The sequence below is a fragment of the Accipiter gentilis genome, chromosome 9, assembly GCF_929443795.1.
Source record: "Accipiter gentilis chromosome 9, bAccGen1.1, whole genome shotgun sequence".
Lineage (NCBI taxonomy): Eukaryota > Metazoa > Chordata > Aves > Accipitriformes > Accipitridae > Astur > Astur gentilis.
The window spans coordinates 22,482,008-22,509,672 of NC_064888.1; the positions used below are offsets into that span (position 1 = coordinate 22,482,008).

The 27,665-nt window shown below is 45.2% G+C and overlaps 1 protein-coding gene across 2 annotated transcripts; it reads left to right on the plus strand.

The window, feature by feature from the left end:
• Nucleotides 1-4,078: 4,078 nt before the first annotated feature.
• PKD2L1 (polycystin 2 like 1, transient receptor potential cation channel) lies at nt 4,079-26,561 on the plus strand. 2 transcript variants are annotated; one of them, XM_049810967.1, is made up of 16 exons: nt 4,079-4,129; nt 8,204-8,366; nt 12,318-12,431; nt 14,382-14,509; nt 15,665-15,921; nt 16,781-17,005; nt 17,361-17,589; nt 17,957-18,127; nt 18,848-19,029; nt 21,699-21,819; nt 22,519-22,617; nt 23,370-23,491; nt 23,789-23,906; nt 24,139-24,275; nt 25,072-25,219; nt 26,249-26,561. In XM_049810967.1, the coding sequence occupies exons 1-16, from the start codon at nt 4,079-4,081 to the stop codon at nt 26,456-26,458; spliced, it is 2,475 nt and encodes an 824-aa protein (XP_049666924.1). In that variant the 3' UTR covers nt 26,459-26,561. The 2 variants fall into 2 exon arrangements, with proteins under 2 accessions (XP_049666924.1, XP_049666922.1); XM_049810965.1 differs by lacking the exon at nt 4,079-4,129 and having other exon boundaries at nt 8,072-8,366.
• The last annotated feature ends 1,104 nt before the right edge of the window (nt 26,562-27,665 follow it).

Consider the following 27,665-nt stretch of genomic DNA (forward strand, 5'->3'; position numbering starts at 1 on the left):
TTCAGCGCGAAAGGCTGAGGTACCTCATGCAGGGGACGGCATCGGGTATGCTTCAGCGGGAAAGGCTGAGGTACCTCATGAAGGGCACGGCAACAGCGGGAAAGGCTGAGGTACCTCATGGAGGGGACGGCATCGGGGAGGGTTTGGCGGGAAAGGCTGAGGTACCTCATGGAGAGGACTCTATCAGCGAGAAAGGCTGAAGTACATCCTGGAGGGGATGGCATCAACAGGAAAGGTAGAGGTACCTAATGGAAGGGACGGCATCAGCAGGAAAGTCTGAGGTACCACATGGAGGGGACGGGATCAGTGGGAAAGGCTGAGGTACCTCACAGGGGGATGGCATCGGGGAGGCTTCGGCGGGAAAGGCTGAGGTACCTCACAGGGGGATGGCATCGGGGAGGCTTCGGCGGGAAAGTCTGAGGTACCTCATGGAGGGGACGGCATCAGTGGGAAAGGCTTAGGTACCTCAGGAAGGGGACGGTTTCGGAGAGGCTTCAGCAGGAAAGGCTGCCGTACCTCAGGGAGGGGTCGGCATCAGCGGGAAAGGCTGAGGTACCTCATGGAGCGGACGGCATCGGGGCGTCTTCAGCAGGAAAGCCTGAGGTACCTCATGGAGGGGACGGCATCCGGGAGGCTTCGTTGGGAAAGGTTGAGGTACCTCATGGAGGGCATAGCATCAGCGGGTAATGCTGAGGTACCTCATGGAGGGGACGGCATCGGGGAGGCTACACTGGGAAAGGCTGATGTACCTCAGGCAGGGGACGGCATCGGGGAGGCTTCAGCGGCAAAGGCTGCGTTACCTTATGGAGGGGACGGCATCAGCGGGAAAGGCGGAGGTACCTCATGGGGTGGATGACATCGGGGAGACTTCACTGGGAAAGGCTGAGGTATCTCAGCAGGGGACAGCATCAGCGGGAAAGTCTAAGGTACCTCATGGAGGGGACAGCATCGGCGAGGCTTTGGCGGGAAAGGCTGAGGTACCTCATGGAGGGGACGGCATCTGCGAGGCTTCAGCAGGAAAGGCTGAGTACCTCATGGAGGGGAGGGCATCAGTGGGAAAGGCTGAGATACCTCATGGAGGGGACGGCATCTGCGAGGCTTCAGCAGGAAAGGCTGAGGTACCTCATGGAGGGGACGGCATCTGCGAGGCTTCAGCAGGAAAGGCTGAGGTACCTCATGGAGGGGACGGCATCAGTGGGAAAGTCTGGGGTACCTCATGGAGGGGACAGCATCAGCGGTAAAGTCTGAGGTACCTCATGGGGGGACGGCATCAGGGAGGCTTCGGCGGGAAAGGCTGAGGTACCTCATGGAGGGGACGGCATTAGCTGGAAAGGCTGAGGTACCTCAGGCTGGGGACAGCATCGAGGAGGCTTCTGCGGGAAAGGCTGAGGTACCTCAGGCAGGGGACGGCATCAGGGAGGCTTCAGCAGGACACGTTTAGGTACCTCGGGGAGGGAATGGCACCAAAGCACTTCAGCAAGAGACGTTTATGTACCTCGGGGAGAGGACGGCATTGAGAGAGGTTTCAGCTGTCAGTGCTGAGGTACCTCAGGGAGGGAATGGCACTGAGGTGTGTTTCAAAAGCAAATGCTGACGTACTTCGAGGAAGGGATGCTGGGGTAGGAACTTTGATGGGTCAAGTGTGTGTTTGGGTTGAAAAATTTTGCAGGAACACATGCCAGTAAAGTGGGGGAGAATGGCAAAACTGTGATCATGCCTCCTAGGATGTCTGCAGGCTCGGGGACAGAGATGTTGAGGTTGTTAATCCTGTTCTAAGTATTTCATTCTCTCTCTGTCTGTCTCACAATCCTCTGCAGCACCTGACTGGATAGAGAAGCAAATGAACAAGAAAATCCTGCGCCACAACACAGATAAAATTTATTACTCTCAGCCTCAGAGACCTGGAGAACCATTCCCGCCTTGCCTGTAAACAGCCTCCTCTCATACGCTTCTGCCAGGGAGAAGACTCATTCCCCAGTAAAATGCCATATTAAACCATAGGGTGTACAGTCTGCAACTTCCAAGCCCACCTCTGCATTAACTCACACCTGTAATATTGCAGTGCACATGCGATTTGAACTTGGCACTAGTTGTTGCAGTGTTTGGCTTTGGTGAGGACAGTGTGTGTTCGTCAGCAGTTAGTGTAGGGTGGACTCTTAAGGAGAAAGTGAAAATTTTCATGCAGGAGCTCGTTGATGTTGGAGTGTTGCTGTGGAAGTTTTCATGCAGGTGTTTGATGTTGGAGTACTATTGCAGGGTGAGTGGCTTTGTGAAGGCTTGTCTATGAGATGCGGTAGAGAGCAGTTTACAGTGAAAGGTTGAGATTTGGACAGTTTGTTGGTAGGTTTTGGACAGTTGTCAGTTGAAGAGTTGGAGAGGTACAGGTTAGGTGTAGCGTAGAGGGCAAAGTTGACTTTGCCTGTGTGGTGCAGTTGGATTGGTGTGGACAGCTAAATGAGAAGTGGCCTTCTGCAAGTGACCCAAAAACTCAAGATCCAGATGGCAGCTACAGACATTTTCCCGCTGTCTGGCTGGGCTGAGGAGTGCCGTGCATGGCTGCAGTGTTACCAGACCCCGCTGGAGTGGCGGACGGCAAGCTTGAACCTCCGCACATTCCGGAGAAAGCGTACCAAGGTGGAAAAATCTGGTCTTGAGTGATGATGTCTCATACCTGAATGGTGAATTCTCCTCTCTCCAGGAAGATTGGGTTAAACATGCCACTTTGTCTATTTCCCAAATTACATTTTGGACTGTATTGCACATTGTCAAAAGAAAGCCTTTTTTCCCTACTTAATTCTTACCACGTTATTGTAATTAGAATTAATAGAGATATTCAAGCTTGTCCTAGCTAAACTGGAAGAGAAGCATCAGGCATGTGTACTTTTACATGAAAATTAAATCAAATCTGCCATCTGATTATCTCTGAGCGGTTTACTGTGATTAGTTCCCTCCCAATGTACTGTGTATAGTAAGGCCTGACATCTAGCATTACAGGGGATGGATCTAATGTTGACACTTAAATAACAGGAACCGTACTTGCTGCATAACTTGTTTGCTATCTAGGATAGGTACTTCATCGGTCTTTTTTTTTTTTTTTTTTTTTTTTTGGAAAAGAACAGATCATGAGACTGAAGAACCATCTAATTGTGTCATTATACACATTCACTCCTCTTTTCTCTGCTTGATAGTTTTTGTAGCTTTTTTTAATTGGGATTGTTTGGAAAGGATTTTTATTTTGGCTCTGTGTAGGCAGCCTGATATTCCTTTACAAGGGCCTTCTGCCCGAGTTCACCACACTCATGTATCATATGGTCATTGCGCTACACATTGATGGCAAAATTAGCTGTGCCTTGTGTTTCTCCTCTAAACCAGTTACAAATATAACAAGATAATGATCATGACAGGAACTAAATGCACAGTGAATATTTGAAGGAACCTACTGCTAATATATTTTTTTAAGTTGTTATTTGGATTTTTTAGATGCAACAAAAATCTGTAATTTCTTTTATTCTTTGCTATACAGAAGGTGGTTGAACTTTTTTATAGCAGATTCAATCACTTGTTGTAGAGCAAAATTTTCAGCTCCTGTGAAGAAGTAGGGTAGAGTTATTCATACCATGTAAGCACCATAGAGTAGCTGTATAGAGAAACAGTTAAAAACAACACACAAACACACACAAAACCACACAAAAACTGCAAAGGCTCCTGCATGCTCACCCTTTAAGTGCTGTGATGTCAGTCTTCTTGAGAGCCTTTGAGCGGCTATCCCCATAATTACAAACACAAGTAAGCCAAACTGTATGATGCCACTGAGGGAGAAATTCTGTATTACCCCAGCCAGATTAGCTCACAACCCTGTGACAAGCTGGTGAAAAAGGGCAGGTTTGGATCAGGCCATGAAACTGATTACAGGCTCACGTAACGCTATGTAAATTTGTAACTACTACGTGTGCAATTGCTAAAACAGTCATGAGCACTGGACATATATCTGGCACGTATACTCCTTTTTCCCACCATCACGTTTTGTCCTGTTTCTGGAGATCGTTGCACAGGATTACTTGCAAACAATTTCTGAAGGATGCAAAGCCTCCAGAGTTGCGATGCCTGCCCAGCTGCTGCTGAGCTATGGGTAAGTGCTGTAGAATCTAACCTTGCAGTAGCAGAGTTGTTAATAGCTGCTGAAGAGCCAACTTATTGCTATAGACAATACAAGGGGCATGGGGAAAGGCAGTATATTTTATTAGGCCAGGAGACATCATTAGGAAAACATATTTTTAGAAATGCAAGCCTTGTATATTTTGTTTAGTGAGAAGATTTGCAGGAATGTGAAGGAGGGTTTGTGCACTCAGAAGCAGGTCTTTTGTTTCCTAACTACGGCAGTCTAATAAAAGATATTCCTTTATCCAGCTTTTAGTTGCTGGGGATCTTGACAGAAAATTGTAGTGGGGGTCTTTGTGTGTGTACCTCAACATAACTTGATTATTTTTTTTTTGTTAAGCATTTTGTTTCAATTAGCCATTTGAATCGGCAATTTAAATGGAGTCAGCACTGACAACGTCGTGCAAACTATATACCATGATTAAGATGATTTGTTGGATTTTTTTAATGTAACTCTTATTCTTTTCTCCTCTTCTCACATGATTTCCAATAGATGACATGTTTTAATTAATTTTAAAAAGTCACTATTCCCTCCAGCATGGAAGTACTGTTTCATTCACGGGTGAATGCAAGCCAGCTGACAGGACAGTGTTCCAGCAGCGTGCTGTTGTAGCCTGCTGTAAGACTTGAGGTGCTCAGGATGAATAGCTCACAGGTTACCTAACGAAGCTGCTGGCCTGTTGACAGGGATCGGAGGCCTAATCCTAGCATCACATAATTCCATGATGGAAAGGGCCTTTAGAGATCATATAGCCTAGCCCCCTCCTCTCTCTCCTTACCACCTCTAAGAGACCTTCACCTAACCTATTCATAACAACGTTCTCCACTAGCAGGGAATGTATCCCCTCCCTAGGTGAACTCTTCCAGGGCTTTCTTCCTGTCACCTGCTCAATGGCTTCCCTTGGTGTCTAAATTAAATCTCCACCCCTGCAGTCACAATGAACAAATGATGTCTTCTTCACAGAGGCTTTTTATACTGCAGAACACTTACTGTGTTTTTTCCTGGTCCCTGCTTCTGCCCCAGGACAAATTTCTAGGCTCCCCTCAGAGTATCAGAACTGCCTTTTAGAAACAAGCCAGTGAAAAAAGGAGCAGTAAACCTGGAGTTCCTCTACCACAAATGCAGTTAGTACATATGATTTTTTTTTTGTTCGCCTCTAGCTAGGTGTGAGCAGTTCTGCTGACAGTCCTTCTGCTTAGGGAACCTCTCTGTGCAGTGAATGAGTGGTCAGTCCAGGAAATACTCTGACCCACATCGTATTTTAAGGAATTTATTGTCAGGAATACTTCCGGGCTGTGCTCCTTTGTCTTATCCTAACATGATGAATCCCACTGCGATAGTTGTTTCTGGGTTTAGGAACAGTCCTCCCTGGGTACCTCTGAAAGGTTCCTTCTAGGCCTGATGAAAAACGGACCCCTCAACAAAGAGGGGAAAAAAAAGAAGGGAGAAGAGAAATTCTGTTGGCTGGTTTTCACAAGAATGAAAGGTTGGTGAATAAGGCCCAAGGCACTGGAAGGAATAAAGACGTGAGGTAAGTGCTGAAAGGTGCTATCAGACACGTGTCGCTCCTTAGCCAGTAAATACTGGTGCTCCACAGGGTTTTACATCAAACACCACAGACATCAACACATACCATGGTGACTTATGAGGTCCTAAAGTTTGGGTCATGTTCTCCCTGAGCTGGCACACCTCCCTGTGCTACCTAGTGTAAAACGAGGCAGCTTCCTATGCAAATGCTGTATCCTGCCTCCTAGCAAGGAAGTGCTTGTACCATTTTGCAAGCCAGATAGACATCTCAAGCCCCACCTAGATGCCCCTCCAAAACTGAAGCATGCACTAACAGTACAATTCAAGTTTACCAGCTGAAAAGGACCTTTACAGACCTGCATAAACGAATGACTCACCCCAGCCTGCCTGCAAAGTGCTGTATGTGCTTCCTTAATTATAGGGTGTTCTTTGTTCTGCCTTGTGTTAGGCTGTTCAAAATCAGCTGATGCAGACACGACCTGTCCTCTGGGCTAGGTGGGTGACCCAGTCTTTCAACACAGAAGGTCAAGGTCCACCCTCTCACCACCTGCTCTGTGCCCTAGCCAGCAAGAAGGCAGACCTGCAGCATACCTGGGCCCTGAAGGATGGATGTGATGTGATGTGATGTGGTGTGGTTGCCACAGGCAGCGAGACATGCACTGTGAAAAAACCTGTGTGCTTCCCCAAAGCAGCAGCAGCTCCACACCATAAGCCATGCTGCTTGTGCATGGGCAGGGATATCTGCTGTATGGTCCTGGGGGTGTGACTGGATGCCTGGCCCTGGCATGTGGCCTTTCACTGGGGTCTCATCCCTCATCATTCCAGCTGCCGGAGAGCTCTGCAAATGCTTTCCATCCATTCACCCCATTGACTCCATTCCACCACTCTCATTTTGCTAGGGAGTAGTAAAACACAACAGACCCTAGTAATACCAGATTCAGTCCAAGGATCCAGCCCAGACCTCCAGTGACCTTCCAGCCAGCTGCTGCTCTCTTAGTGCCCTGTGACAAATTAGGTCTTGCCTCACTGTTGTTCAAGCAGCTGCTCAGTGCCATCATCAGGTAGGTGACATGGAGGGGATGTCTCTTGCACATCCCAGCTGGCCTAGCAACATCACCTGTGTGAACGCTGTAGTCCAGAGAAAACACCCTTGCTTGTACCTTTGAGCCCTGTGATTCTACAGGTGCAAGAGTCATGGGAAGCATCCCTGGGTAATGTCAGAAGAATAGCTACAATCAGTACCCGTGGAGAAGCACCTCTTCCAATAAGGAAGGACCAGGCTCAGGCTATAAATTCATATATCACCTCGTCACCAAGACAGAAGCCTGTCATCCCAGGGTTAAGGACCTCCCCTCCGGGGGTACAGCCACAGGCCTCCAGCACCAGCGGGGCCTGGGACTACTTCTTGCTGCTGGCCGGTGGGTGAATGTTGGCAACACCTACCTATTATTATTATTTCCAGTTTTGCCTGTTTTTTTCTCAGGCTTGCCTCAGGGCCAACAGGCACTGCAGGGCTCACGGAAATTCTGCAAAAGCAGAAAAGCCCAGCTCTGGTTTCCACAACGAACCCTAGAAGTTTACTCGCGTTTTTCACTCCCGCTTTTAACAACGGGATAGCAAAGAGGATGCTGTGGAAACGCTGCTCAGGGTGACGTTCTAGGCCAAACCCAGGTTCTTCCTGAAATGCCCGCACGGCTTGGCGCACGACTCGCCAAGCCTCGCAGCCGAGTGCAGGCAGCTGCTCGCGGCGAGCTGCCGGCGCCACCTGGTGCCGCCGCTCCCGGAGAGCGTTTCTGCTCTTGGCTGCTTCCCTGAAAATTCGGAACTTGCCCCATCGCCGGAGCAAAGGCTCCCCGTCCGGCCCCTCTCCCCAGGGGTGCTTGCACAGGGCCCCACCACGGCTCCCAGCCCTCGCTGCGCCCCGCCGGAGCTCCGCCTGGAGTGATCTGGGCTGCAGGCAGCCTGAGGGGTCCGATTAAATCCCATCCGCCTCCTCCCATTCCTCCCGTCCCAGCCCCCAACTCAGGGGCCGTCTCCTAGCAGCCTCCTCTTCCCACGACAGCATCTAGGTCTGTTATGTCCGTTGGGAAGCACAGAAGGTCTCCTGGAAGCGTCGGTGTTCCCAGGACTTCTGAGATTCTAGGGCTGACGATGAGGGGCACTGCCACCCCTCTGATAGGTGTCACCGGTCGACCTGGTATAAAAGAGAGAGAGGATGTGTGCGATCTGCGGGAAGCTTTTGGTGTGCCCTCTCCTGGTTGCTGAGGCACACAAGCTGTTTGGCATTGATTGATCGATTCTCACTCTGCTAGCTTACCACTGCAGCCTGGGCAGGCAATCTTCACAATTCCAGTTACAAAGTACTTCGGCTGGCAGTGACTAGCCATGAGCTCATCTCACCTAAGCAACAGAGCCGAGAGCCGCTTTAGAGCCTCAGAGGAGCATGAGCTGGAGGCAGTGGGGAAGAAAGCTTGGGACAATCCCGTTTACGATGGCTCTCCCTCTACCTCCTTGAAGATTCAGGCCATCTACAACCCCAAGTCCATCCCGGAGAATCCCTATGAGAATTTTGAAGAGGTGGGGGATCCACTGCCCTACCAGGAAGAGCAGAGCAAAGCTGTGGATGGGAAGACAAGTCCTTTTCTCAAGTGCTGCTTCTACGTCTTCAGAGGCATCCGAGGTAAAGCTCTGACATATGACTAGAAAGGTTGTACTAGCCCTTGGGAAGAGCAATGGTAAGGGCGGGAGACGGGGTGGTGGTGGGGGGAGTGTGGGGATGCAGAAGGTAGAAACCCCATAGTGTCCGTGTAGCCCAGGAACCTGCTCAACATAGACCAGCATTACCCCAGAGATAATCTTTGGCTGACCTGGAAGGAGCTTCCTCATTCTGTGTGCCTTGCTGTAGCTCCAGGGTCTGTTCTGTTACCTTTCCTGTAAGGCAGGAGGCACAGACAGACTCAGTGGTGTGTGTGCTCAGGGTCATGCAGTGAATCTGTTGGCAGAGCTTTGGACAGAGCTTAGGTGTCCTGAATCCACAGCAGCCATCTCTCTGGTGATGAGACTATTCCTGTCTGTGTGTGCATTTTCTAGATGGAGGGGTACTGACCCCTGTGTTACAGTAACTTAAGAACTGATATAAATACCCACCAGAGAAAAATCTAGCATTGCCAGGACTGAAATGCAGAGGATAACAGGAATATATCAAGCAAGGCTTTGCTTGAAGACAGCTTAAAGAAAGAGGTGCTAGTTTTCAGTTTAAAAGATAAAGGTGGATTAAATATTATGTAGGCTTATTCAGAGGCAATCAAAAAACCTGGGAACAAGTTAGGTCTCCTGTAAGGATACAGCCGCAGGCAAGAGCATTTGCTGAACGGTTTCTTATAGAAGGCATAAAGTCCTAATACTGCAAAAACAGGGAAGACAAAGCAAGAAACTGTATTTCTTGCGGAGAGTACTAGTTTCTTGTCAATGTGTATTTTCTTCCTGACTTGGAAGGCAAGACTCTTTCTCAGGGCTGTACTCTCTAACAGTACATGCGAGTCAATAACGGTATAGCCTGGTCCTGAATTGCACGGCCCCTCTATGATCAATTCTTTCTTACTTGTCATTGCGGTTACAGTCTAACACTATTAATTCACATGGGAGCCAGAGCTGAAGCTTTAGAGGTTTCTCCCGGCCCAGGAGCAGTGCTGGGTGGGCTTGGTGGGTAATTACAGATTGCTCAGAGGTAGTGTATCATTTACCTGTTTTATTCTGATATCCTTTCTTCTGGTCATTGTTTGACACTTAAAATGGAAAACCAAATCCATACTTTAACATCAAAATTCCATTTGTGAGATGCCAGGCTTGAAACTGGAGCATGCAAATGAAAATACCCAGCAGGACACTAGAGCATTTCCTTCTTCTATGACTGTTGCAGCAGTGTGTCCTGCCAGCAAGGGTGGTAAATAGGGTTGTAGGACAGACCAGAGCTGGGAGGATGAGATCCAAAGGCCAGTGCAGCTGGAAGAAAGGCCACCATCAGCCTCACAGAGATGGAGACATTTTCCCTGAAAAATTTGCATCTTTCCTTTGCATCTTTCCTAGGTGCTCATTGTTTTTCACTGCCTCTCCAAATACTGCTTGTTCTCCCCTTCCCCTTCATTTAATCACCTTAGTGTCTCACATGGAAAATGGAGTTAGTAAAGATAAGTCTTTTAGACAAGGACAGTTTGGGGGGGGTGGGGGGGTGGGGGGGGGGTGGTGGTGCTTAAAACCTATTCCTTGGGATTGTGTGTCCATAGCTTTTCGGGGGTACTAGTCATAGCTGGCTTATTGAGTTCTTTTCTTGTCCCCACCATCTACTGGGCTGGACTACCAGTGAGTAGCTGCTGCTCCTAGTGTCACTGCTCAGGACTGTTTGTCTCTAAACTGTGTCCAAGCAACTCTGAGTCCTCTGGTTCCTGCCTGCCTCCTGCCACCTTGGCTATTTTGTGGCAGAATTTGCTGGGTATCTGGGTGGCACAGGGACCAATGAGGGACACCCAGCTTCCAACTGCTTTTGGAAGAGGTTCTCTGGCTGTATCCAAGACCGTGAGCTAGTCAGTCACCTGGGTCACAAGTCTGGTCTAAAAGCAGCCTCGGAAGATAATGTAGGTGTTGCCATTAATTCTTACCAGTAACTTGTTACTAGCAGGAAGGCAAGAATTACAAACAAATTGCATTGATTGCCTGTTTTCTAGGTTCTGGGTTTTTTTCTTTGCTCTGCCTTGTGAGTGCTGGACAGTCGATGTAAGATGCCATAAGGTAGCCTGGATGTCTTCTAGTCTTGAGTATCCTTCTATTCCAAATATCATGTCCAAAACAGATGCACCCCCAAGGGGGTAGGTAGTGCCAAAGGAGACACAGATGGGGATGTGCTTCCTGTATGAGGTGGTATATTTCCATGGCGTGTTTCCTAGAGAAACAGCTGAAACCAAACCTCAGCTGATGCAGTTTTACAATTACTGGATGCAATCTGAACGGGTACTGGACCAGCCTCATGGTCCTCCAGGTATAATTTTGGGCAAGTCTCTGAACTGAGTTTTCAAGGATATTTTAATCTCCCTGAATTTAGGTGTTCCTGAGTATATTTCTGTTCCCAAAGCAAAGCAAGTCTGTGCCTCTGCTCCCAACGTGTGGACAGTAGGTGTTCCCTGCCTCATGGAAAAACAGATAAACCTGTTAAAAGATTGTGATGTAGTCACAGCTAGAGATGAAGGGGGTCAATTAAAAGTGACCTGAACACATGGGTGTGTTGTTTCTCCTTGGATTTCTCTGTTGTGGAGATTCCTGTAGACCACATGATAATCTCTCCTGCATGAGTTAATCCAGATCTTCTCCAGGCTCTCATTTCTGTTGCTGGTCAGATATGACCAGAATAGGCTACTGGTTTGTCTGTCCAGGAGTGAAGGTGAACACTGCAACAGTCACTATGGTAGCTGATGGTGCAAAAAGCTCTCTCAATCTGTTGAGATGCCAAAGAGCTATCGGAAGGAGAGGAGTAAATGTTCACAGACCACTATATCGGTTTTGCTTGCTCCAAAGAAAAAAGCGCTTTGTCCTCTGCCAGAGATGACTTCAAATATGTGGCCTTTGATCCTGGCTTGCAGGAAGATGATTGTTGCATACTACTGGGGATAGGCACCAGGGCTCAGCTCTCTAGGAGCTGCAGAAAGCAGCAAGACTGTGGGTGTTATTGACATGGCTTCCATCACTAGGCTTTCAAGTGGAAGTTCTTATGCCTTTCAACTTCAGGAGCATTTCAGAAATCACAACAGAAAGCCATTACAAAAAGAACAAAAAAATACACTAATGGTATCAGGCGGTTCATCAAACCCAAAATATCAAGGCTCCTTCTAAAGGAAGCGTTTCTCCCTTTTTGATCAACCCTGGTGACATTTAATGAGTTGCTTTCACTGTGTGAAGAAATTGGATCACTAGCTGGTGCAATTGGCGTAACTGTATTGAAGTCAGCAGAGCTCCATTGATAGACATCCTGAAGATAATTTGGCTCTAAATTTTATGCTGAAAATATTAGGCAGGGTAATTTGATTGAGTCTTATGACGTACAAGAAATCTGCAAGAGCTTTTAGGTAAGCAAGGGACGAACGTTTGGGGGCTGAGGGTTCAATATACACTAAAAGGACCAATAGTTGTAAAGCTAACGTCAGATGCAGTGTCTGGTATAGAAGTTCTATCAAAAGGTCAGCTGTTGGCACGTGGACAACTGAGAAGAAATTTTATGGTTTCAAGAGTACTTGTGACAAAGACTGAGTTTCTGCAAAGAGTAAGTTGAAAAACAGGCAGGAAAAGATCAGTCCATAATGAACTCAAACGGAAAACTGGAGAGTGATTTAGCAAAGTAAGCAAGCCAATATATTTCAGTTCTGTCAGCCCCAAATCTTTTCTTCCTGCTGGAATGGTTCTTTTTAGGGGTTATTTAACACATTTTTACAGCTCTTAGTCAAATTTTGAAATGAAAAGTGGTTTTGCCTTAAAGTGACAAAAATCCAACTGCCAGCAGTGTTCTTTGGAAATGGGACTTCAGCTCCTCACATAGCCTTTGAGAATGGCCATCAAAACTCTCCAATTTCTTCTTTACACCCAACAGGTCTGTGGGGCACTACGTTGACCGAGAACACAGCTGAAAACAGAGAGCTTTACGTGAAGACCACACTGCGAGAGCTGCTAATCTATATTGTGTTCTTGGTGGACATCTGCCTACGTAAGTAGCTGTCATATCTCATAGGTGTTTTTTCTGTGTGCAGCATGAGGGGAATAATGTGAGATTTTATTATTAGACTTCCTCACTCTGTTGTAGGTGTTGAATTTATTGTACATGCACTCACTGCAGCAACCAGTTGTGCCATTAACCTACAGAACAGCTGCTGCACGCAGAAGTAAAAAAACTGGCTATTGCTCTAGACCTAATTGGTATTGGTTAGGTTTAAGCAGTGTTTTCTGATCCACGTTATCAGTCCTAGCCATTGACTCCACAGTCCTGGGAGAATCTGCCCAGGGTCTTTTTGTAGTTTCACAGCAAATGTTCAAGACCCAGAAAGCAGTTCTAGAAGCTTCCTGGGATCAAAGACACAGGTTTCAGAGACATTTTCCCCTCTGAGAGTGGAGGCGTGGCTGAGGTGATAAAGCAGGTGGCAGCTCACACTGTTGTTCTTGGGTGGATTTAGTGCCTCCCTGTACTGAATGCTAATGGACTTTGTGTGGGTAGAACAATGGCCTCTTTGGTTTTTGCAAAGGTTCATTCATTATCACAAATGAGCACCCCTGGCATGGGACAGTGACGAGGATTATATTTCATGGACCCTATGGCAGCATAGACAGACAGACAATACCAACCTGAGTTACTATCACACTGGCCCAGGGAGACAGTGCTTCAGTCACTCTTCCTAAAGAACCAAGATACACACGCAGACGTACGTGTGGTCACACACTGACTCATCCAGAAGTGGGGGGGTCTTGAATGTCAGCTGCTTTATTTTCATGGTGCCCTTTCAAGAGGGCACCTTGGTGATCTCAGTGATCACCATGATGGGTGTTTTTCTGCAGGAAGGAGCACTGGAGAGTTGAAGCAACATGTTCATGGAAGTTAGAGCTTGCTCCTGTTTGAGGTTTTCTTGGTAGATGAGAACTTACCTGGAGCTTTCCACTTGGGAAAATAGGGTGGTCTCTATACCTTCGTGGCTTCACATCAGAACTTCAAAATACAGATCACGGACTTTGTTTTGAGAAAGAAAATTTCCCTCAGAAATTTTGTCTGATGACAAAAGTTGTTACCCAAGATGTTCAGTTGCACCATCCAATGGTCTTCTCTGGCTTCTAAACTCTTATAAAGTCTGTCAGTCTGACACTTTAAATCCTGGAACATGCAACAGATAAGTTTGTAAATTCCTAAGAAAGCAGAAAGTACTATGATTAGAGATTAGCTTCTCTTGTGCCTTGCACAGCTTACTTGTGATAGTATAAGTTACACAGGAAGCGAATATAAAACATATTTATATCACGCTCCAATATTCAGGTATAAGTGTTGTCCCTCAGATGGGGTTCATTTACTCAGTGTGCAAGCCAGTAACACACAGAGTCAAGGTATTTTCAAATTAATTTCATTGATGCGTATGAATAGGTGCCTGTCTCAAGACAGCACACCCTTGTCTTAAAAAATTTCCACATTTATATGCTTAAGTAATACATATTCATTATTTTTTCCCTAAATGATTGGTTCTTTCTTCTTCGCCTCTCATGTAAAGCAGTGCACAGGCTCCATCTTCTTCTTTCATTGTCTTCTTTTGAGTAGGTGGTATCGTCTGAGTAGGTGGTCAATGAGTTGGTGGTCACAATCTCCCCCTGCAGGAATTACCTTTGACCTACTTCTTACTCTGTCTTGGCAGTTCCAAGTGGTTCTTCAAGGTTTGTTGATCAGACCACAATCCATTATCTTTTCTGACATAAACATTCTACCTATCTACAAAGCCCCATTGTCTAATAGTATATTCCTAAACCCTAAATCATGTCTAGCCATTGTTTCCCTACTTTAAATATTAACTGATGGGGAGGGGGGCTGTGCACAGGACTTTAGGAGCTCCCTGGTTATTTCAATCATATTATACATATTAATTGATAACATAAGGGAGGACCCTCCTCTTGTCTCGTCTCTTAGTGACATATGGAATGACAAGTTCCAATGCCTATTACTACACCAAAGTGATGTCTGAGCTCTTCCTGCAGACCTCTTTGGATGGCCGTGTCTCCTTCCAGTCCATTGGCAGCATGGCTGACTTCTGGGTGGTGAGTACAAATCTGGCTCGGCATGGGTTGCTCTGGAAATCTCAGCTAGACAGGGATATTCAGTTCCCTCTGAATGTGCTACCCAGTGATTTCAGCAAGGCATTTTGCTCCTACAAGCTTTTGCCAGCTACTAGCAACAGTAACAATATCACTTGCATGCAAAATATCCACTGATTTAAAATATAATTTATCCCTCTGAGCACTATGGCCAGAATACTGGCGAGGCTAACTGTTCTGTGTGCCCAGAAGAGCCCATTCCCCAGTAACTTACCAGCTAAACAGGCAGGACATAACAAAAAGAAATTGTTGTGATATGATGCTCATTGAACAGATAAGGAGTACCGGCCTGGAGAAGCCAGGTGATTTACTCCAGGTTTCCTTGTGGTAGAAATGGCTTTGAATCCTACAGTCCAACGTCTTCATGCTGGTGTCTTAGTAATGGGCCTATGTCCATTTTCGTGGGCAATTGTGGGAACAGCATACTTAACCTGCCTGTAATTCATGCCTGGGCTGGTCTGATCTATAGATTCTTATTGAAGAAGCTGGATTAAAATTTGCACTGTCTTTTATCAAAGAGAATAAAGAGGGGAAAAGATGTCTGGGGTCTTACACATTTCTATCAAAGAATTGGTGAGCAAATAATATGAGCCATAGCAAATGCTGTTGAGATATTGCAACCACCTGCCTCTGACAGTCAGCCAGAAATTGTCAGTTAGCTTTGTCTTTTTCTGTCATATTAAAAAAGTACAGCGAACTATGGCACTATTGTTTTTTCCCCACTGTTTCCAGGGCACTGGCACATGCCCTTTTCATAATTCACACCTTGTGCCAAGGCAATTCCTTGACACTTGTACTTAATGAAGTGGAAGGGACGAAGAAACTTGTAGAGCTCTTTTCTCTTCATTAGCCCAACAAGGTGCAGCAACCATATTACAGGCCTGTGAAGAGCCAACAACAACCCTGCTGCCCAGCATCCCTCTTCTATCACCAGCTCTGGTCTTTCACCTCCTCAGCATACATCCAACATAAGCTTCTGCTACTTTCTATCTTGGGGATTAGAAAGGGGTGGGTCAGGTCTTACTAGCTCAAAGCCAGGCTAAGAAAATTCCTCTGATGTGTGGGCTATGAAGAAGTTCTCCTCTCCCTCTCTTGCAGTATGCACAAGGTCCCCTTCTGGATAATCTTTACTGGACAAAGTGGTACAACAACGAGTCCCTAGCTGCACACAACACCCAGTCATACATTTATTATGAGAACCTGCTGTTGGGTGTCCCACGCATGCGACAACTGAAGGTGAAGAACAATTCCTGTGTGGTCCATGATGACTTCAGGGAGGAAATCTTGGGCTGCTATGATGTGTACTCGGAAGACAAGGAGGAAAGGGTCTCCTTTGGGCTCATCAATGGAACAGCGTAAGTACATCTTCTGCTGTTCAGGATTAGAAAACCCAAATTAGTCTCTTTAGTTAAAATAAGTTCTGCTGAGTTGCAGGATGCCAGGGGTGATTTTCTCGCATAAGGCTGGAATTCCCCTCATCAGAGGCAGCAAGTCCTTTTTGTCTATCAATAAGGCTGAGTGTCTGTTTGAGGAAAAGCATAACAGAATGAGTGGCAGAGTGGGACCTATTGGGAAAGCCATGAAAAATCCAGTGGAGAATTAGGTAGAAATTGTTGCCTGTTTTTAAGAGGGTGAGGATAAATAGAGACCTGTGGGACCAGGTCTGTCGAATGGATGATGCTCTCTGCTTCCTTCCTGGATTTCAGGAGACAGAGAGAAGGGAGTGCATCTCTTTCATCTTGAAAACCTATTTCTCTAAAATAATGTGAGGTAGCTGCAGGGTAGCTGCAGTTTAATAAGTCTTTGCTTGCTGCATGAGTCTTGGTCTATGAACAAGAAGCCGTTGTTCATAAGGAAACAGGAGTACAAGTGTGTTCTAAGCAGAGGGTTGTGTGCAACGTAATAGAAGGTGATACAGCATGTCCTGGGAGTAACCTCCATGCAAACAAGACTGTGGCATAGCCACTGAACCTGCAGAGTTTTCCATCTGTAGTATCGCAAGTCATGTTGTGTCACTGCTGGGAAGCACTAGGTCAGAAACCTGACAATAATGAAGAACTGATGTAGGCCTAGATCTGGAATAGGAATTAAGTGCCAAATCTTTAATTAAAAACTGCTCTGTCCCTTGAAGATATAGTCTAATTTCTCCTGGCTACAAGGTCATACACAGGCCTGGGGGTGGTGATGCCTTTGCTTATGACTTGTCTGTTGCAGGTGGAGGTACCATTCTGAGGAGGAGCTGGGTGGCTCATCTCACTGGGGAAGACTAACCAGTTACAGTGGGGGAGGATACTACATAGACCTCAAGTTGACCAGAAAAGAGAGTGCTGAAGCCCTGCAAGTCTTGAAGGAGAAGTTGTGGCTGGATCGGGGGACACGAGTTGTCTTCATTGATTTCTCTGTGTATAATGCAAATATCAATCTATTCTGTGTTCTGAGGTAAGCTGAGTCCCACTGAAAATTCTGCTGCCTCTTGCTTCTTCCTCAGTGCCACTGTTTCTTAAATATTTTAATATGGTCCACCAGGGGGTAGGACTGAGTGGTGTCAGTAGATATTGTATGGATTACTAAGAAGGCTTGGTCTTCCTGACATAACCAGTCACACTTCTCTTCACCTTTCACCCCTTCCTATCATGGACAATGAAGCAGCAGAGATAAGGCTGTGTAAACACATGCACAACTCTTCCACTCATGGTTTGGTGGATAGCTCATGCTCAGGTCTGATGCCTCAAAATTATCTAAGACTCTCCATCTCCCTGTTTGCAATTATCAGACTTTTCTTGTCCCCTTCAAGGTTAGTGGTTGAGTTTCCAGCCACTGGTGGTGCCATTCCCTCCTGGCAAATCCGGACAGTCAAGCTTATACGATACGTCAGCACATGGGACTTCTTCATTGTTGCCTGTGAAATTGTCTTCTGTGTCTTCATCTTCTACTATGTGGTGGAGGAGATTTTGGAGCTGCGTATCCACAAGCTTCAGTACTTCACCAGCATCTGGAACATCCTGGATGTGGTCGTCATTCTGGTGAGGATCCTTGCACACTTTTTGGGGGGAGCAATGGCAGAGAGGTATAAGAGCCAAAATAAATGAAGGAATGGGGAAACTGGTCTAGGTAAGAGCTGGCACAGGTTTTACTCTAATAGCAAAATGAACTAGCAGAGTAAATGGACACATGCTTTTCTATCAGCTGTTAGCAGAAAATTCTTTCCTTAGGGATGCCTGAGAGGCTGTGAAGTCAAAGCATCATTCAGCATATTAATACTTTATTTCCATCCTCCACCAGTAGACTGCACTTGTGAAGTGTGATACCAAGGAATTCTCTGACACTTTAATTTCTGTGGAAAGCATAGGTACAGTGGTCACTGCAGACTCTTCCTCTTCCTCTTTGCAGCTCTCCATCATCGCTATTGGGTTTCATGTCTTTCGCACCATTGAGGTGAACAGACTGTTGGGAGAGTTGCTGAAACACCCCGACACCTATGCAGACTTCGAGTTCCTGGCATTCTGGCAGACACAGTACAACAATATGAATGCAGTCAACTTATTCTTTGCCTGGATCAAGGTATTGTAGGGAGTCTGGGAGGTGCCAGGCCTCTAGTCTCAGACCTCTTCCTCTAGATAGCTTGGGGGTTGACTCTTCCATCCCTCTGAGTGAATGATGGTAACAGCTGTATAACAGAGGATCTTCCTCAAAGTCATGTGCTCTGTTTTGCAGTAATCCAGACAACTTTTCAGCCTGAATTCTGAGGCCAGTTATTTGGACACAGTGGACAGGGAGATGAGGTTAGATGTTGTGGTGCAATAGTGATTTTAGAAAATTCTGAGTACGATGTAACTTTGTCTATCCTGTACTATTTTAGTATTTTGGAGGATAATCTGGCAAACCATGTTTTCCTTTCGTGATGGCCACCCAACAACTGGAAATGGCTCGTCTGTTGGCATGGACTTTGCATTTCAACCAAAGCATCTTGGCATGATAGAAAGACACATGGTACTTGGGGGTCCTCATTAGCCTCAAGACATTTGTCCTTATAGCAGTCCCTCTTTAGATTTTGCTTTGACACAGGGAACAAAGTCATATGTTTATGATCCCACAGGAAGATGGTGGCACACCTGGGACAAATATCCTGAACACTAAGCCACCATTCCCCTAGCCTGGCTGTCTTCTCAGTGCTTTGGTACTACAATGAACCTCTTGTCTTAGTAAGCATGTGCATATATGAGAGAGACTGATGTAGCTGATAGTTTGGCCTAACTTTGTCCCTGTTCTTTCTTCTTGCAGATATTCAAGTATATTAGCTTTAACAAAACAATGACTCAGCTCTCCTCCACACTGGCACGTTGCGCCAAGGACATTCTGGGCTTTGCCATTATGTTCTTCATTGTCTTCTTTGCCTATGCCCAGCTGGGTTACCTTCTTTTTGGGACACAAGTGGAAAACTTCAGTACCTTTGTCAAATGCATGTAAGTGTATAAGTCAGAACCATATTTCCATCATTTCATCAAAAGAATTTTAACTGCTTTCCAACCTCTCCCCAGTTGCAAACCTGAATGTTAATCAGACACCTGTTGTGGTAATAAAGCCGCTATGGCTAATAAGTAGCTCACAGTCCTCCAGCTGTAACATCTTCATGGACAAAAGAACACAGAAAATTGAGGGTTACAGACGGATTTCTGGTTGTCTGGTGTTTATCAGTAGGGACGTGAGTAGCTGATCCTACCAGACTTTGAGACTCCTTGCAGCCTTACAATTCAATGGAAATTCCAGCCTTTCCATAGGAGTGTTTAGTGAGACTTTTCAGTTTGCTGAAACCTAGTCAGCTTTCACTTGATGTGGAGTTGTTAGGCACACCAAGGGTACTCAACATGCAGAGTGGTTTAATGTCTTTCTGTAGAAAAGCATCATAGCTCAGCTGATAATTTAGTTTCTGTTCTGCAGGACCTTTTGTCACCTTCTCACCTGCTGTGGGTCCATAAAGGCAGTAGAATGGTGTTGCCTGACTGTCACTGAGACCTTGGCAAATTTGTGGTTTTATACACCAGCAGATGGCTTTAGGTCTAATTAGGTTAAAATTTTATGTAATTCTCGTGGTAAGAACTAAATAGCTCAAAACAAGTGTTTTGAGGTAGGGTCAGAGTGTTTGGTTTTGGTTTGGTTTTTTTTTAATTAAGGAAGAGGCCCAGATAGAAACTCTGGAGTTTTTAAATTCTCTGGCTTCCAAATACACTTGCTGATCACATTGTTTCAGTGTTTGCACAACAGCCACACGAAAACTTTCTGGTTTTATCAGATAGTACACTTTAATTCAAACAAAGATTTGGAAGGAATGCTGTTTGTTGCTACAGGGTTTTCACAGAGAAAAGCAGAAGTAATGCATTTATCTTAGCAAGATAATAGGAAAGACATTGAGTTGCTGGAGTGTGTTCAGAGGAGGGCAACCAAGCTGATGAGGGGCCTGGAGCACAAGTCTTATGAGGAGCGGCTGAGGGAACTGGGGCTGTTTAGTCTAGAAAAGAGGAGGCAGAGGGGAGACCTGATCGCTCTCTACAACTACCTGAAAGGAGGCTGTAGTGAGGTGGGTGTTGGTCAGGTGGCTGGAGATAGGGCAAGAGAAAATGGCCTCAAGTTGAGGCAAGGGAGATTTAGGTTAGATATTAGGAAAAAAATTTTTACTGAGAGGGTTGTTCAAACATTGGAATGGGCTGCCCAGGGAAGTGGTTGAGTCACCATCCCTGGAGATATTCAAAAAGCGAGTGGACAGGGTACTACAGGACATGGTTTAGTGGGCATGGTTAATGGTTGGACTCGATGATCCTGAAGGTCTTTTCCAACCTAAATGATTCTGTGATTCTATAGCTTTAAACACTGAAATGAAAAAGTCAGAAACTTAATTTTTATATTATTTATAAATATATCTGATTTTTATAAGATAGCAGCTCTACTTAATTTCTGAAAGTTGGTAGTCAAATAATATACTCATTTTAATACAAATTCAGCATGAAGTTTTCTAAAATATGCTGTATAATAGTCTAAATAAGATTAAGTAGACATTTTCAAAGCAAAAGAGATAAAAAGAATTTCTTACTGGAAGGAGACATTTCAACATCACTAAATTGGGACAATTTAAACCAAAGAAGAGGAAGCAATGCCATATTCCTCTTCCTTAGACCTGGAAAACATTCCCAGGTCCCTAAATAGTCTAAGTGCAAGGAATTTGAAATGGAGCTTTGCATTTCTCAGACAGGATTTTCAGGCTCTGGGGTCTCAAAGTCCTTTCCCCTGCACATGACTTCACGGTCTGTGTCTTTCTGCCTGTTTTCTTTTTCTTCTTTCCTTTTTTTAATTGGAGGATTTTTTTTTTTTTTTTCCTACAAGGCTCATTTCAGTGATTAATTTCCAGAGAAGTCCCACAGATAATGTATCAAGATATCTGAGGTGGGGCATGACCAGTGGGTGGATGAGCATGCACAGAAGGGGATGCTGGGCAAGTGAATTAAGATATCCAATCTCAGACAATCCTTCAGTGCACGGGCCTGCTCAGGCAATGCGCAATGTTAAGGGAGGTATCTGCCACAGCAGCAGTTTTCAGCCTGTGTTCCGCAGACCTCTGGCACCCAAGTCCTGCCTTTTAAGGGGTCTACAAGAGATAACTGAGATAAGCAAACTTCTGATCAACAGACTTAAACTTGCTACATTACACAGGCTATGAATTGCAAAATGTTGAAGAGCACTGTCCAGTACTAACATCCTTTCCACAGTCTCATGAACTCTCTTGCAAGAGAAGGCTTCAGTGAGTCAAATGCCTTTATAAGGGAAAATACAGGTTGTTTTTGTTTTGTTTTTGTTTTTAACTCCTGTTTAGATCAAAACACACTTTGGACAACCAGCAGTTTGTGTGGAAACCTTGTTTTACTTTCCAGCCAGCTCTTGCTCTAACCAGATCAGCTTGCTTCACCCCTGAAATACCATGAGTACATTTAACTCACCAGACTGGGTGACTTAGACCCTACTCTGGCTTATGCCTGTGACCATCTGGGCTGCAGGCAGGTTCAGGATTCACCTCAGGACTGTCTGAGGATGTAGGATAAATGTACATGCCTTTGTGTGACCTTGTGTTCTTTCTCTCCTCCAGCTTCACCCAGTTTCGGATCATTCTTGGAGATTTTGACTACAATTCCATTGACAATGCCAACAGGGTCCTTGGGCCTATTTACTTCGTCACCTATGTGTTCTTTGTTTTCTTTGTGCTCCTGGTAAGCAAGAAAGTTCTCCTTGCCCCTGTATTGACAGCAGTGTTTGAAAGACCCCTCCTGATAATCCCTGATTTAGGTGCAGTGCAAATGTTTAGAGAGAAAGGAAGTTTCTGTTAGTATAGTTTTGCAGTGCAAATAGAGCTAAGTAGATAAGAGGCATGCCATTGCAATTGGGGATTTGATGAACAGGGCGATTAAGGGCCATAATCACATCCTTTAAGGTGAAGACTAAAACTGGCTGGGAATACCATTGGTATGGTAGCTGAATTCAAGGGGATCAGTTCAGCTGCTCTGTAGCAGGCAGTGAACAAAGCATGGGGGACAGTCTGTGGCTTCCTAGGCAATGGATGCAGAGGGATGCCTATACTGACCAGGTTAAAGACCTGGTGCCAGGAATCCAAATGTAACCTAAGGTCTTGCAGGAGAGGCTACCAAAGATGGTATTTGAGCTGGGAACAAATGTACCATCAGCCACTGCTTTAAGTGCAAGGACCTCGTCCCCAAGGAGAAAGCACTGTGTGGCTGAAGTGGGTCTTCCCTTCACCCACTTTAATTTGCCCAAGGGATACCTACCCCATGTGGAAACAGCTCCTTGTTTAACTAAGCCCTGCACATTTGTGCCTGTTTCTTGCTGCTTTGGCTGCTGGAGCAGGCAAGATGCCTCATGCTTATTCATCATTCTTCTTCTCCTTTTTCTAGAACATGTTTCTGGCCATCATCAATGACACTTACTCAGAAGTCAAGGAGGAGCTTTCAAGCCAGAAGGATGAGCTGCAGCTCTCAGACATCCTGAAGCAGGTGATAAATAATGCGAGCTGTGCTACTTTCTAGCTAAATCCTGAAACATTTTCTGGAAGTCCCTGACCTATGTGGAATTTACTAGAGAGAAACTGTGGTTGCCAACTCCAGATCCACCTTCTTGGTCTACACAGGAGTTACAGTTCCTTTCTGGGATGAATCAAGCTCCCAGATCCTTTGGCAATGGGTAGACAAGAAAGCAGGGGTTGGGGGTATCCTGTTACTTGAGCATGCTCATAGTGTTTCTGAGAGACTTTTCTTCCCAGGATAGTCTCTAGACAAAGCTCTTTCAGTCCTTGATAGCATGTACTTTGATCAATAAAATGGCAGGTCCTATTTTGCTAAGCTGAGCGTGTTGCAGTGGTGCAAATCTAGTGGGTTACATCTGGATTTCCCATGGACAAATTCCAGAAAAGGTCCTGGAAGGTCACAACTGTCTGTGCTGTGGGACCAATATTCTGCAAACAGTATTTGAGACATTATCTTAGACAGCTGATGACTGGGAGATCACATAAAGGGAGAGTCGGGAGGAAAAAAGCAGAGGGCAAACTTTGTTATGAAGACCCTGACTACCATGTTGGTGTCGCTTTGAAGGTGTGATCCTAGTTTAGAGATGGGGTTCATTCAGCAGTGCTGTATTTTTGCTTCTGGAAAGCTTAAAATCTCCTTGCCCATATTGCATTGTCTGCTCTGCCCTATTTTTCACTGTACTGCTTGCGTGAGTCCATTTCTGTTTGCACCTTTGGTAACAGAGCTACAACCGGACACTCATGAGGCTGAGGCTGAAGAAGGAACGGATATCTGATGTGCAGAAAGCACTGCAGAATGGAACGAAAGAACTAGACTTTGAAGACTTCAAGAACAGCTTGAAGGAGTAAGTTGGTTAGCTTGAGGGATGCCTGCTTACCCCTTTCTTTTGGTAATACAGGTAATGTAAATTATCTGGTTTTCAAGACTGGGAGAGCAGTCAGCTCAGATCTGGGCTATGTAAGACTCAAAAGAATAGTTATCGTCTTTCCTCACATGTTTAATGTCCTGTTCTAAATAGGTTTGTGTTACTATCTCTTTCCCATTTGGGATGTTTAGGTTTGTCACTGGCAGATCTCCTGCACTGTTAGAGCTTAACAGTATAATTAAGTGCTTTGAGCTTTCTCTTTCTATTCTTTTGCAGACTGGGCCATGCAGACCATGAGATCACAGCAGCCTTCTCCAGGTTTGACAAAGATGGCAACCACATCCTTGATGAAGAGGAGCAACAGCAGATGAAGCATGACCTAGAGGCGAAAAGGGTAAAAAAAGGGCAAGGAAAGAAACCCTCTGTTTGGTAGAGATCACTCCAAAGTGGCCTCAGGAATATTTGGGTTTGTGGTGTAAACTAAGCAGGCAACTCAAAACCAGCTCCAACTCTGCCTGGATAGCAGCTGAGTATATCACTGCCCATGAAACTCTTGTGTTATTCACAGTGAAGCTGACACAGAGTTAGTATCCAGCTTTGCAGGATTTTCTTTATCTATCTTCTAGGTTGCTCTGAATACAGAGATTGATAATTTGGGGAAACCCTATGGTGACAACAACCTGGATGAGAATCTGACCTACATGGAAACAAGGAATAACCACGCCAATAAGGCTAGCTGGGTCTCCAAAGAAGAATTCCAAGTGTATGTTTGTGCTGGCAGTAGTTTAATCCCTCTGCAAATGAGGGGTCTGGTTCCCTTCTGCTTCCTTCCCTGATGTAACTGTTTACACTGGTGCTGAGCAGTTTCAGTAAGATTTGTCCCTTTTTATCTTGCACACATGTAAATGAGCAGGTCAGGAGAGAACTGGGACAATGCTTGTAATGTAGTTTGCTTGTTCCTGTAAAAGATTGAGTTAAGAAATTTTGCTTTCTGCCTCTTGAATAACCTCTGCAGCTGTCAGCTGGCCACAGGCAATATGCTGTCATGTTTCAGGTCAAAAGGTAGCTCAGAAAATTGGGCCAGGGGAAGCTGATACCTTTACAGAAGGTCCTGTGGGAATAAATATCCTTGGTTTATAGCCTAGTTGGCCTTCATCCTCCAGGTCTGAGAATAACACTTGGCTGCTTCTTCCACAGGAGGAGTATGGGATAAATACAGCACAGAGAATCAGGAGATCCTGATTCTGCTACTGAGAAACACTGAGCAATCCACATAGGGCCATATCAAAGGAGAGGCAGGTGCAATATTTAATAATGGGATTATATTGTGGCTGGACTGTGATCCAAACTGGTTGGGATCCATCCTAAGCAGAACCACTGATTACAAAAGAAGACACAGTGTAGCAGGGAGTTATGTCTTCAGTGGGTATGAATCAACTATCTGATGGGGAGCATTCACTCCTGTTTGAGGTCTGGCCCATTGCCTGTGAGATGTCTGCTACAAATCTTACTGTTCATCACAAGAAAAATCTTGCAAATGTTCTCCATGTCTCCCCCAGCCTCCTGCAACGTGTGCTGCAGCTGGAACAGTCCATAAACAACATTGGCTCCAAGATTGATGCAGTAGTGAGCAAGCTAGACATGCTGGAAAGAAACAGACTGAAGAGGAAGGACATGTTGGGCAAACGACTGGATAATGTTAATAAGGTTGGTAGCCCTCCACCATGCATTTTAACCAGCTTCAGGGCAGGTGACCAGCCCTGTTGTGTGAAAAGGCTTGGTATCATCTTTGCTTTTCCAATCCCCATTGACATAAGACAAAAAGGGTTGGGCAGGGCCAGCATTTTGTGTGATCAAGCCTTTGCTGTTCAAGCATAATGACACAAAGCCTCTTACTTTCATGTCCCCCTAGTTAACCATGGTACCTTTAAACACACCTTCCAGCTCCTTTGAAGCCCAGCTTATTTCTGTGGCAGTGGATGCAATTCACTCGTCTTCGTTACTTTGTATCTACTTATCCTCAGACATTAAAAAAAAAAAAAATCGTACTGTCCTTCCCAGCAAAAGCAGTTCATGACAGTGTTGTGGACTGTGATCTTAACAACGTCTTGCCTGTGGATTAGTTATCACACATGAGGTGGAAGACTGTTAGCGGTGTCCCCATTGCATCTCATTGCAGAATTGTGACTTTTGCCAAAGATCGCCTATATCCAGTCAACCAGCATATTTTGAGTCTTCAGCTTTAATGTCAAAAGCAGCTAGGCATGTGGGAGCCATGTCATTACCTCATGATTTTATGGCTTCGATAATGAGAACAGCCAAACAGCACAGTGACCTAGCTGAGTCAGAAAGAAACCTCTCTTTTGCAGAGTAGTCTTGTGATCCCTTCGCATCTGAAAGGGTGTTTTGGGGACTCCTTCTCATGTGAACATGCCTGAAAGCTTATTTGAGTATTTGTTTGCATATTTGTTTTGCCACAGCATTTCTGTGAATGTTCTCATAGGGGTTGAAAAGGGATTAATTTCTCCTCATTTGTCTAATGGTTGAATGTGCAGTCATCAGTGTATTACAGCAAACAGTATATTGGATCTTCAACAGACAGGCAGGCCTGTACTAATTTCTGGAAGAATGTGGGAAGATATTTAAGTATCATGCACACCTTGTTTCTCTCCTGGAGTATTGCCAGACTTCTTGGTAGCTTGCTAACACTGCATGTCACTTTCTTCTGGTTTGCAGGAGGAAGAACCCAGTCAGGAAAAGCTTCTCCCCCACAGCCTAGACCAGCTGGGGAAAGAAGCAGAAGGCTGGGGGTTGGAACATGTACAGGCAAACAACCTGAGTGGCAACTCTTCCCAAAACAGGGTCTATCCCATCTTGCCCAGGTCAAGTGTGCTGGGGTCTCAGGTGCCCAAGAACATGCAGCCCCAGTCTGATGTGCGCTTCTAGTGAACAGTCCAGTGCTCCCAGTCTGGCTCCCACTAAGTCACTGTCAGTTGTTTACCCACTATTAGAATAGTCTCGTCAGCTGGATAGAGACACCACTGTTGCCAGGAACTAGCGACGTGAAAAATCAGGGATGCTCTTTTCCATAATGTAATTATGTATATTGTCACAGAGCTAGAACTTCTGCGCCCTGTCTCTCTGGAGTAGGTGGAAATTTGGAATCAGGTGATGTATTAAGTTTCTGTCTCGGAACAGGCTGACACAAAGTCTTTTATCTATCCTTTCCCAAAAAGTAGAGACCCCAGAACTCTGTGAACACTTTTGCCTAGAGTGGCATGTTGCAACTTGTTCCCAACATACACAGTTGTCTGCAGGACTAAGATGTGGTTATCATGTAGACAAAGCAGAACATAATCATTAGCGTGAGATGGAAAGGAGAAATTTAGTTGTTTGGGTCCAGCTGGTTACCAACAGTTTTGTTCTGTTCTTTATTTCCAGAATGCTTTGGTAACCTTCTCTGTACCTTAGATTCAGATGTTGAGAAAAGAGGATACTAACACCTAACTCTGGATAACTAAAATGAGAGTTGACTTCCAATGTAATTGGGAGGATATTTGAAATATCATAAACTGGAGGAGCTGTTGTTACTGGTAGAATCCTAAGTCTGAGTGCTAGGAAACAGACTTCTAGTTTCTAACACAGCTGTTGACACCAAGAAATCTCTTTATGTTGTCTATTTTCACACTCCTTAAATTGCATTTCAAGGTACTTCACAAAACTAGAATCATATTTTAAAAGTTTTGATGCTTTTCTCTTTTGTCACAGAAACAATTTGGTTTCTAGTTGTGGGTGCTGACACTGTTTCAGTTGAAGAATATTGTGAAAATGAGATGAATGTCAGTTTTTCAACCACATGCAAAATACTTCTTTTCCAGGCATTTTTCACTTTGCTGAGACTTCTCTTTCCTTGTAGTTGGTACAGACTATTGCTGCTTTTACAGGGCCACTGTAAATGCATTTAAAATATCTTAATCACTGGTATTCCACAGTAGTTAACCTCAAATAGGCTTTGTAGGTTTAAAGCCAATGGAAATGGGAGTTGTACCAGACTACTGCTAACAACTCTGGTAAGTGCTACACTGTTTAGTGTGTTATGCAATGCAGAGATAGGTTTAGTGGGCACCTTGTGCAGTGGCCTTTTGTATTGCCA

Excerpts from the sequence above, each read along its gene's own strand:
- PKD2L1 (XM_049810965.1), top strand. The coding sequence starts at position 8,072 with ATGAGCTCATCTCACCTAAGCAACAGAGCCGAGAGCCGCTTTAGAGCC. Across the intron at positions 17,006-17,360 it reads AATCTATTCTGTGTTCTGAG|GTTAGTGGTTGAGTTTCCAG; the intron begins GTAAGCTGAGTC and ends GTCCCCTTCAAG. Across the intron at positions 23,492-23,788 it reads TTCAAGAACAGCTTGAAGGA|ACTGGGCCATGCAGACCATG; the intron begins GTAAGTTGGTTA and ends ATTCTTTTGCAG.